The 12,349-nt window shown below is 39.4% G+C and overlaps 1 protein-coding gene across 19 annotated transcripts in view; it reads left to right on the top strand.

Annotated features, from left to right (window-relative positions):
* Positions 1 to 12,349, top strand: part of NEK10 (NIMA related kinase 10) — a 251,860-nt gene that overhangs the window by 68,033 nt on the left and 171,478 nt on the right. For all 19 annotated transcript variants that reach the window (XM_063637016.1, XM_055285235.2, XM_063637000.1 and 16 more), the window contains 6 exons: positions 4,267 to 4,328; positions 5,815 to 5,892; positions 7,850 to 7,914; positions 9,884 to 9,986; positions 10,080 to 10,208; positions 10,713 to 10,850. In XM_063637016.1, the coding sequence (XP_063493086.1) occupies positions 4,267 to 4,328; positions 5,815 to 5,892; positions 7,850 to 7,914; positions 9,884 to 9,986; positions 10,080 to 10,208; positions 10,713 to 10,850 (575 nt within the window). The remainder of the gene's footprint in view (positions 1 to 4,266; positions 4,329 to 5,814; positions 5,893 to 7,849; positions 7,915 to 9,883; positions 9,987 to 10,079; positions 10,209 to 10,712; positions 10,851 to 12,349) is intronic.

Here is a 12,349-nt window from a genome sequence, read left to right on the forward strand (position 1 = left end):
AAATGTTTCTTTGTCTTCTGTGTTCTGAACCCAGCAAGAGATAAACACAGAAGTCAGAGATAAGGAGACAAAACATTAGCTTTATTATGAGGGAAGCTGGATTAGGGGATGCAGCTTGATCTGTGGCCAGAATCATGCTTTCTAGAATTTTCTAGATCCCAGGGCACCCTACATAAGGGGAAATCTACAGTGCACACACTTGTCTCACCAGGTGCAAGAGAGTACCTTCCCCATGCTTCTTGAGCTCCAAAGAGAAGACTGAAGGATGCTGCCCTGTCTAGGATTTTCACATGCAAGCGGGAGCAGCAATGCATCAATGCTTTTTGGCAGGGCCACCTTGAGTAGTCATGCAGTTTGTGCCCTGTCTGGGGGCACCTGGCCTTTGGGACAACTGGAGCTACAGTGCAGTCTGAGTGCTATTGGCCAATTTGGGTGCCCTAGAGCAGCCCACAGAAAGGGAGCAGAGAGGTGTGGTGTGGGCCAGCAGGAGACAGGGGGACTCTGAGGGGAAACAGCAGACTGCAAGAGAGGGATAGAGGGAGTGGGGAAGTGGGAGAAGGCAGGCTTTCCATGCTGTCTACTATTTTCTCCTGAAGAATACAGAAGATATTTCTTCACAGATGGTGTGAAAACAAGGACATAGGAGCTCCTCCTCAAAGTGCCATTTCTGCTTACTCTGAAAGGCCCCTGTCTCAGTACAAGGTCTTGTGCTGGGGGTTTACTGTTTGAAGACTCCCCAGAAGTCTAATCCAGTGGAATCTCAGAGCTCTGAGTGTTTCTAGCAATCATTCAAAGAGTGGGTGAGATTGATGGTGATAGAATTCAGAAGAACAGTTACTTAGATGTGGAATTATAGGAGAGTGAGTGCCTGAGAAGGGGCACAAGGAGCCTTTGAGAGCTGGAAATATAGCCTATGCATTCCTCTGGGTGGAGAATGGTTACAGGGCACATAGATATGTAGTATCTCATTGAGCCGTACGCTTAAGATGTGTTTACATTATATAGCTTATTCTATACTAGTATTAGTCCATTTTCATGCTGCTGCTAAAGACATACCCAAGACAGGGCAATTTACAAAAGAAAGAGGTTTAATGGACTTACAGTTCCACATGGTTGGGGAGGCCTCACAATCATGATGGAAGGTAAGGAGAAGCAAGTCACATCTTACATGGATGATGGCAGGCAAGAGAGGGCTTGTGCAGAAAAACTCAGTGCACTTTCAATGGTTTTACAAAAAAACACATTTTAAAAACAATCAGACCTCAAGTGAGACTCATTCACTATCATGAGAACAGCACAGGAAAGACCCATCCCCATAATTCAATCACCTCTCACTCGGTTCCTCCCATGACACATGAAAATTGTGGGAGTTACAATTCAAGATTGAGATTTGGGTGGGGGCAGAGTCAAACCATATCATTTTACTCCCGGCCCCTCCCAAATCATATGTCCTCACATTTCAAAACCAGTCATGCCTTCCCAACAGTCCCTCAAGGTCTTAACTCATTTCAGCATTAACTCAGAAGTCCACAGTCCAACATCTCATCTGAGACAAGGCAAGTCCCTTTTGCCTGTGAGCCTGTAAAATTGAAAGCAAGTCAGTTACTTCCTAGATACAATGGAGTACAGGCATTGGATAAATACAGCTGTTCCAAAGGGGAGAAATTGGCCAAAACAAAGGGGCTACAGGCCCCATACAAGTCCAGAATTCAGCAGGGCAGTCAAATCTTAAAGCTCCAAAATGATCTCCTTTGACTCCATGTCTTGCATCTGGGTCATGCTGATGCTATAAGTGGGTTCCCATGATCTTGGGTAGCTCCGCCCCTGTGGCTATGTGAGGTATAGCTTCTCTCTCGGCTGCTTTCATGGGTTGATGTTGAGTTTCTTTGGCTTTTCCAGGCACACAGTGCACATTGTCAGTGGATCTACCATTTTACTGGAGGACAGTGGCCTGCTTCTTACAGATCCACTAGGCACTACCCCAGCAGGGATTCTGTGTGGGGGCTCTGACCCCACATTTCCCTTCTGAACTGCCATAGCAGATGTTCTCCATGAGATCCCCGCCCCTGCAGCAAACTTCTGCCTGGGCATCCAGGCATTTCCATACATCCTCTGAAATCTAGGCAGAAGTTCCCAAACCCCAGTTCTTGACTTTTGTGTACACACAGGCTCAACACCACATGGAAGCTGCCAAGGCTTGGGGCTTCCACCCTCTGAAGCAACAGCCTGAGCTGTACCTTGGCCTCTTTTAGTCATGACTGAAGTGGCTGGGATGCAGGGCACTAAGTCCCTGGACTGCACACAGCAGAGGGACCGTGGATCCAGTCCGTGAAACCATCTTTTCCTCCTAAACCTCCAGGCCTGTGATGGGAGGGACTGCCACAAAGGTTTCCAACATGCCCTGGAGAAATTTTTCTCATTGTTTTGGGGATTGACATTTGGTTCCTCATTACTAATGCAAATTTCTGCAGCTGGCTTGAATTTCTCTTCAGAAAATGAGATTTTCTTTTCTATTGCATTGTCAGACTGCAAATTTTCCAAACTTTTATGCTGTGTTCCTCTTTTAAAACTCAATGCCTTTAACAGCATTTAAGTCACCTCTTGAATGCTTTGCTGCTTAGAAATTTCTTCTGCCAGGTACCCTAAATCATTTCTCTCAAGTTCAAAGTTCCACAGATATCTAGGGGAGGAGCAAAATGCCACCAGTCTCTTTGCTAAAACATAACAAGAGTCACCTTTGCTCCAGTTACCAACAATTTCCTCATCTCCATCTGAGACCACCTCAGCCTGGATTTCATTGTCCATATCATTATCAGTATTTGGTCAAAGCCATTCAACAAGTCTCTAGGGAGTTCCAAACTTTCCCACATTTTCCTATCTTCTTGTGAGCCCTCCAAACTGTTCCAACCTCTGCCTGTTACACAGTTCCAAAGTCACTTTCACATTTTCTGTTATCTTTTCAGCAAAGCCCCACTCTACTGGTACCAATTTACTGTATTAGTCCATTTTCATGCTGCTGATAAAGACATACCTGAGACTGGGCAATTTCCAAAAGAGAGGCTTAATGGACTTACAGTTCCACATGGCTGGGGAGGCCTCACAATCATGGCGGAAGGCAAGGAGGAGCAAGTCACATCTTAAGTGGATGGCAGCAGGCAAAGAGAGGGCTTGTGCAAGGAAACTCCCATTTTTAAAACCATCAGATCTTGTGAGACTCATTCACTATCACAAGAACAGTGCAGGAAAGACCCACCGCCATAATTCAATCACTTCACACTGGGTTCCTCCTACGACATGTGGGAATTGTCGGAATTACAATTCATGATGAGATTTGAGTGGGGACGCAGCCAAACCATGTTAATACCTAAATAAAAATGGAAAAATAAAAATTAAAAACATAAAGGGTTAAGAGTAGGGTCTGAGTTTTGGTTCCACCCTCATTGATGGCTATATGGCCTTGGGCAAATTCCTTAACTTCTCCAAGCTTCAGTTTTGCTTATGTAAAATGGTGATGATAATCATGATATCAGTGATAGAAGATCATTGTGAGAATTATATGGGAATATATGTAAAATATTTAGCACAGTAAAATGGAATTATCCTTTATAGGAGCTCTGTGCTATAGAGTCTGGCATACTTCTGAGAGCACAAGTATCTCAGTGCAAAATACCACCAAAGGCTGCCACTGTGGCTGTCAGGAGGCAAGAGTGGTGCTGCTTAGGGCTGGGGATTTAACGTCTGGCAGACTGGGGCTGTACTCCTGGTCATTTCCACTTACTGGTTGTGTGGCCTAGTCTAGTAACTCTTTGAAACTGTTTTCTCACCAGTAACACTGGTAATCACAGTGCATACTCTTGTTATAAGGATTGAGTTGGATAACATATTTAAAGCATTCTTTTATTTATCAACCATTATAGATATATTTGTTGAGCACCTGCTAAGTGCCAGGCATGTGTTGGGCACTGGGGATTACAATGAAATGGACAGATGCAGTACTTGCCTCCTGGTACACAGAAAGTGCTCAATAAATGGTTGCTGTGGAATAGACATGCACATGAATTACATGGGGAGGAGAATTAGAAGCCATTACAAGTCAACTTCTCTTCGTCCAGAGCTGTGCCAGAAGGAAAATTAGTGTTTCTTGAGAAGTAACTTTGCTAATAAAAATAGCAAAATAATAAAAATACCCTGTGGAGTAAGAGTATTTATGTGAAAGTATATTTATTGTAATGATGCACACTATGCATTTGATTGTTGTCATTCCAGCCTGCTGTGCTGCCCTCACTGAGCTGGTGCTCAATGACACCAATGCCCACCAGGTGGTTCAGGTGAGAGCACTCTTTCTCAAGGTCAGGTCTCCATAACCATTCATAGTCAATTCACCTTGTGGTACAGTCTGTATCCCAGAACATAGGTTTTGGGATTCCCATCATGTGAATTTAAAACTATTTTAACATTTCTCATTTTACTAATAAAGTCTTACTTTATATTCTTGTCCTTCCTCCTTTAACTCATTTGACTTAAAAAGGACTGACATGTGGTTAATTGATGTTTCTTCATTATGTTATGTGCGGTCCCTTTTATTTTTTCTTTCTGAAAGGGATACTCTAAATTGCTTTAATTCTGGGCATATAGAATACCATAAGGTAAGGACAGCAGTCATTTTGATTAAGACTATGCATCAGATTATTAAGTTAAAAATGATGATTGAGACACAGCAAACAAAATATTTATTGCCAAGAAACTGATTTTGCAAAGTATAATCCACTAATTAATCTACTATATGTACAGCTATATATATGTTTGTGTGTGTATGTATATATACACATAAATATAAATTAATAGATCTATATAAATAAATATAGACACATATATGTACAACCCTTATATGGGTTTCTATTGCAAAAGTTACCTCCTACTTAGTGAATTTTACAGAGAAACCATTTTTGGCTGTGTCAATACGATATCCAACTTCAAGATCCATACATGTTAGTAAGGGATCAGCTCATCAATGATTAAATTAGGACATAAGAGAAACTCAGCAGATTAGGGGGTAGTTGATAGAGCAGGGCATTTGAAGTTGGCCAGATTGAGGTTCAATTCCTGGAATTATTACTTCTTGGCTTGGCTTCTAAAAAAATAATGTATCTGCTCTAAGTATTGGTTTTCTCATGTATAAAACAAGGAAATTATAGACTAATTTCACAGAGTTGTTACAGAGATTAGATGCAATAAGGCAAATAAAGCTCTTTGCAGTTGTAATATGAATGCCTGCACACAGTAAAGATCAGTGCATTATATATTTACTAGATAATAGAAAAGTGGCTGTAAGGTATTATTATTTGTTCATTCCTTCCTGTGTATATTTCAATTAAAAAATCTAGAAAGATATCAAGATTATAATAAAGACATAAATTAATAGCTGGAATATAATTTCTCCCTTTATGGTTGTAGTAATTAAGGATATAAATAAATATCAAAGATATAAATCTAAGATATTTGGACACCTTTACTCTGTCCCTTTTTAATCTCTTATTATTTGTTTTTAAGGTATTTGAATCACTTTACGTTTATGTACTTTATTACAATCTTGGTTCTCCACGGACAGTTGAAATTTTAAGATTATAGTTGTACTCTTTTGTGTTTAAAAGTGTTATGTTGACATTTTAAATATTGTCCTGTAATGTTTACTTCAAGGTCCAAAGTTATACTAATATTTCTTCTTTGATATTAATTTTTGAGATTATTTGCCTCTTTTTGCTTGTGTATCACTACAGTGTTGTCACTCATAGTATGACCCCTTTATTCTTTCAGGAAAATGGTGTATATACAATAGCAAAATTAATTTTACCAAATAAGCAAAAGACTGCAGCAAAAACTAATCTATTACAGGTAATAAACATGTCTATTGTCCTTCAATATCAAGTTATTGAAATCTTGGGTAACTATGGTAAAATGATCTATGATTTTTAGAATGTTTAGGTTAGTACTGGTCCCTGTACTGACTATGAGGGAAAATATCTGGCAAGGAAGACTGGCATGGAATCAAATAATATTAAAACAATGCAGAAGGCTTAACAGTGGTTTCCCTGTGTGGGAGAATTACGTGATTTATTTAGGTGTTTCTTTGCTTATCAATAAGTTCTATTTTAAAAAAAATATGCAATCCTTATGTATCAGAATATAACAATAGGGGGAAAATTATTTGCCATCATGGATCTTGATGGATGAGAAGGGACTTGCCAAGTGGATAAGGGGATATTGGGTGGGGCACCAATGGCATCTGCTGCAGGGTGGAAGGGCATTCCATGCAGAGGGAACAGCCTGTACCAAGTGTGAAAGCTGTGAGCTTAGAGTGTGCTGAAGGAAGGGTGAGCTGCTCAGTGGGGCTGGGTTGTGTGGTTGTGGGAGGCAGTGCTCCAGCAGATGAGGCCTCACATGTACGAAAGGGGAACAGTTACGCAGGTTCTACATTCATTTTTGAGGAGTGGGTGTTGGGGGAGCTGAGTAAAGGGTGAGCTGCTCAGTGGAACTGGGGTGTGTGGTTTGGGGAGGCAGTGCTCCAGGAGTTGAGGCCTGACATGTAAGAAAGGGGAACAGTTACACAGGGTTCTATGTTCGTTTTTGAGGAGTGGGTATTGGCAGAGTGGGGGTTGGGGGGCAGTGGCCCTAATGTCAAAATCTGATTTAAAGTTAGTCTTTGCAATAGTTGTAGTTCATCTTTTTTTTTTCCCCAAGTCATTTTGAAAAGGAAGAAAGAAACAACCTTTGTCTCCAATCTAATTTAAGACTTATCATCCAAAATGATGGCCAAACCCAGCAGACGCTTTGGGGGTGTCTCTGTGCTGGAGGGTGGGGGTTTTTGGAGAGCTACCAATGGGAAGGTGCAGGCATGGAACTTGATTTCTTCAGTGCATCACAGATATATGACACTGTGCTGTTAAACAGATAAAGACAAACCCATCCTGCAGATACATTTTGTTAAGCCAGTAGAGAGTTTTTTAGAATTCCAGATGGAGGGCTTTTGAGGAATATGCATGCTCTCCCTTTCTCACAGTCTCCACTGCTCTCACCTGGCTCCTTCATGTCATTTTGTTACCAGCCTCACGTCTCTGGGCAATTTTGTTTGGGACCCTTCTGTGTTCAGATCACTGATTTTAGTAAATGATCCCAGATTTGATTCAGCAGACCCTGATCACTCCAATGGTGGCCTATTGTGCATGCACGCTGCAGGCTGGGCACACTCTTTTTTCTCAGTACTGCAAAATGTCAGATGTTTATTTTTCCTAGGTAAAGGCTCACAGGCCTCTTTCTGAGCGTTCTAGAGAGTAACTGTAGATTGTTCTATTTGGGGAATGCTTAAGACTCTTTACTCAAGAGACTAATTTGTCAAGTTTGAGTCCAGTGTGCCTGTGGCTATTTTTATATGTCATCATTTCTAGTGTTTATTTTCTCACAGAAACCATATAAATATTGAGGTATACATAGCAGGCTAGAAACAAAATAAACCTTGAGCTCCTGGAAATCTTTAGACGTTTGGTTTTCTCAGCATCGGAATTTTATTTCTTGTCTCTGTACTCATTTTGTACTTTCTAGAAAGAAATTAATGACGAGTACCAAGTGAAGCAAGGCCAATATTCCTAGCATTCTACAACGTAAACACTTTTTAAATACAGGAATGACCTCAGGTGTTGGTGTTTTTTGTTTTCACTTACAAGCTTTGGCTCCAACTTGGACCAGCCACTTACAATAAAGTCATGTTAATGTTTACTTCCTGTTAATTCTTTCCTGAAAAAGTTGTAATTTGTTGAGCTACCATTTAAGAATCACATATCCTTTTGTTTTCTAGTGTTATGCTTTCAGAGCCTTGAGATTTCTCTTCAGTATGGAAAGAAACAGACCACTCTTTAAAAGGTATGAGGTTAGAGAAATATAAGTGATCATTATGTTTAGGAGATCATTAGATTGAACTGTTTTCACATACTTGGCTTAGAAGCAACAGAAGGAAAATAATGCATCAGTATGCAAACCATGTGTCTTCAGATTTCTTATTTCACAGACATAAGTGAGCTACTGTAGTGATTCAGTATCCAGCCACACTGAATATTAACAGAATGATGATGAAAGAGCATAAATCGCTATATCAATACAACTCCCCTTAATTACATGTGACTGCTATGATTTTAGTTTTCTTTTTGATAATTAAAGATAATAACATTTTTAAAAGATGGCATTAAAATATGAGCTTATTTTTTTCCAGCTAGAAATCTGAAAGTCGATCTGGTAATTTCCCTTTAATCAAAGGGAATTTAATCAAAGGGAAAACAAACTATTTTTTTGTGTGTCTTTGATGGTGTAGGAGCTCATTTGAAGGGGAGGCTGGATGTTCTGGGGTCAAGATACTGTGTTGGTGAGCCTGACCAAAAGGTCACCATTTCGGGAAGCAAACACTGGTTCCCTCAGTGGTGTTCTGCACACCATTTAGTTAAGTGGGTTAGCCAAAATCATAGGCCCAAGTTTTTATTAAAATTCTGTTAATAAGGCAGAATAAAGTATTGAGTTAATATAGCATTTTTTGTTCAGAAAGCGTAGAGCATCACTTTTCAGCCTTTTGGCTGAGATCAAGTGCAGAAAGCATGGAGTATTTTATGTTGTTACTTTATTTCTATACTATATTTGGATTTAGAAGAAAATAAAGTAAAATTAGTTCTCTTTTTTTTTTTTTTTTTTTTGACAGAGGCTCATTCTGTCACTTCTCCTGCCTCAGCCTCCTGAGTAGCTGGGACTACAGGCATGCACCACCACACCTGGCTAATTTTTGTATTTTCAGTAGAGACGGGTTTTCACCGTGTTGGCCAGGCTGGTCTTGAACTCCTGACCTCAGGTGATCCGCCTGCCTTGGCCTCCCAAAGAGCTGGGATTACAGGCGTGAGCCACCACACCCAGCTACTTATTCTTTATAATCTTTCATTTCAAAGCTCTAAACCATCTCTTTTAGTGAACTCAAATATTTTAAAAGCCCTTGAAACCAGTGTCTTGGGAATGATAAATGAATCTCTTTATTTGTTTTATTTTTCATGTACCAGTATTTTTATTTTCATGAAACTTTTATTGAAAAGTTGGGTTAGTATTTACTTCTTACTAAAATCTGAGTTAAATGACATTTGTGAAAGTGCTCCACACCCAAAAAAAATCTAATAAATGTTTCCTTCTAATATATTCAATACCTATAGCCCCAAATATCTTACAAGTAAGATTTTTGTGTAATCTGTATCATATCTAATTTTAAATTACTGTAAAAATATTAACACGCCATCTACTTTCTTAAAATTTTAAGTGTACAGTGTTGTTAACTGTAAGCACGAGGTTGTACTGCAGATCTCTAGAACTTTCTTCTCCATTTGTTTTTTTCTTACCCCTCAAAAACTATAAATAGCGTATTTTTTTGAGGTTGTTGATAACCAAAAGAAGTTAAGTTTGTTTCATGTAATTAATCAGTGAGTGAGCTGCATTCAAAAGGGAAGTAATGGGCCGGGCGCAGTGGCTCATACCTGTAATCCCAGCACTTTGGGAGGCCAAGATGGGCAGTCATGAGGTCGGGAGATCAAGACCATCCTGGCTAACATGGTGAAACCCCATCTCTACTAAAAATACAAAAAATTAGCCGGGCATGGTGGCGGGCGCCTGTAGTCCCAGCTACTTGGGAGGCTGAGGCAGGAGAATGGCGTGAACCCGGGAGACGGAGCTTGCAGTGAGCCGAGATGGTTCCACTGCACTCCAGCCTGGGTGACAGAGTGAGATTCTGTCTCAAAAAAATAAAAAAGGGAAGTAATGATCAACAGTGTCCAGGTTCTACTTTAAGTGTGTGTAATTTTCTCTGTAGACTTTTCCCCACAGATTTGTTTGAGATCTTCATTGACATAGGGCATTATGTACGTGATATCAGTGCTTATGAAGAATTGGTATCCAAGCTGAATTTATTAGTGGTAAGTCCTGAGTTTTCAATATTTTGGCAGGCTGTTATGTAGTCAGGATGGAATTTATCACAGAAACCCATTTCCTTTTTATATTTTGATTAGGAGGATGAACTGAAGCAAATTGCTGAAAATATTGAAAGCATTAATCAGAACAAAGCTCCTTTGAAATATATAGGCAACTATGCGATTTTGGATCATCTTGGAAGTGGAGCTTTTGGCTGTGTTTACAAGGTGACTTTCCCCTTGGGGAACATTTCTGATACTCCCAACCAAACAGGATGTCACACTTGCACACCGATATTCAACTGAGTTGGAACTCTTGTCATTGAAAAATAGCAAACAAATAGATATGAAAATTAGAATGATTGTTTTTGTCAAACAGAGATAGCCACACTAATATTGTTTTAGCTGTAAGCTCTAGAAATTGGCCACTGACTTTTTAAGACAAGAGGCATTATTAATCTCTCACAAAGGTATTCAAAATAGCTTCTCTCAATGCATGATGCAATCTCTAAATTAAAAAATGCTACTAAGTATTGCAGACTGACCCAGGGGATGCCAGTGTTTTGAGCTGAGCTTAATGTAAATACAGCTGGAACTTTAAATGCTCTGTGACTTATTTATATAACTTAGTTACTCATGTGACTTCGTTAGTCTATCTCTTTCTTCCCCTTTATATCTTCTCCTTCTTTACCCTGTTTCTTTTGTTGTTGTTGTTGTTTTTCTTTATTTTAGGTTAGAAAGCGTAGTGGTCAAAATCTTCTAGCAATGAAAGAGGTCAATTTACATAACCCAGCATTTGGAAAGGATAAGAAAGATAGAGACAGCAGCGTAAGGAATATTGTTTCTGAATTAACAATAATTAAAGAGCAGGTAAATGTTTTCCTTGTTTCTGAAGATGTTTTTCTTAAATACATGTCATTGCAAGAAAGTAGAATTGTGGTGCTCTTGTCCATGCTGCTTATGAACTAGTTCCAGGTGAAATAATTGACGCTGAAGCAGTGATATTTTTGCCAGCTTTTTTCCTAAGGCTTGACACTGAAGCGTAAAACACTGTCTGGAGTTTATATCAGGGTCATGGATGCAAAACAATTGGATTTACAGTACAGAATGCATCATATATGAGAAATCCTTTTCATTGTGAGCATATCTATTCTTTTCTCATTATATTTTAGGATATTTGGTTACTTAGTTACATACATAGAAATATGACTAAGAGTTTCTTGACTTTTGTCAAATGGAACCAAGCTGTTAACATTCCTCAAATATGACTTTATTAAATCTAAAATGTAGATTTTCAAAATGGGTTATTATTTATTGGCATGAGCAGAATACTCTGACATAATGTAACAGCTCAATTAACTCTCATTATGCAAGTTTGTTTGAGGAGGAAGAATAAACATTTCAAAGAGAAATGGGATTTCTTTGTGTGATCCAAGAACACATTGGTTTCTTTTTCAGCCTTCCTTATTTGCACATTCATCACGAATACTGTTCATTTATAATTCCTGTGATGCACTATCAGCTTTGCTGCTTTTGTCCTCCACTGGTCACATTTGCATAGTACCTGTGTTGGGATGTACTGAATTCCATAAACATGAGAACTTTGTTCATAGAAATCGATAGTTCTACTCCAGTGTGTACATTATAGTAAATATTATCAATTGTTTATTTTATAGTTGATTTTATATACTAATAGACTAGACTTTAAAAAGTTTGTTCATGTGTAGTTTGTTCATGTGTTTGTATGGTCATCTAGCCTTCCACAGTGTGCTCTTTCATTGTAGCACAAGGCTAGAACAGGGCTTCTGACCTAAGCCAGTCCAGTGTTTTCATCTGGACCCAAATATGGTTTTAGTCCTTGTGGGTGAGCCAGGTCCAGAATATGGTTCTGGTTGGTTACCTGGTCACATATTGTTTAAGGTCTGCTGGCCACTTGCTAGTTGATGAAGTAGATTATTTGTTTTAGCACATTTCCTAAGAAAAGAAACTGTCAAACTAGGGTTAGATAGGAGCATATGCTTGGGCTTTGAGGTAACTCAAAATTGCCCTCTCACTAGAGGATCAAACTGATGGAAAGGATGATAACATTGAGTCCTTAAAGGAGGAGGTAGTGGCAGACAGAAGCAAAACAAATGGGGCTAGAATGGAGAGTACATTAAGATTAGCCTGCATTAACAAAGAGGATCCCAAATGCAGGTGCTTAGAAAGAGGACTCACAGTACAGTGGGTTATTTCTCTTTCACGGAACAATCCCAAAGTGAGCAAACCAGGTTGAAGATGTTCTCTGCTCCATGCGATCATTTGGGGACGCAGGCTTTTTTCTCTCTTCTTGTGCTGTTACCTCCTAGTGCATTGTCGTCATCTGTGTG

Source organism: Symphalangus syndactylus, chromosome 1 (genome assembly GCF_028878055.3).
Source record: "Symphalangus syndactylus isolate Jambi chromosome 1, NHGRI_mSymSyn1-v2.1_pri, whole genome shotgun sequence".
NCBI classification, from domain to species: Eukaryota; Metazoa; Chordata; class Mammalia; order Primates; family Hylobatidae; genus Symphalangus; species Symphalangus syndactylus.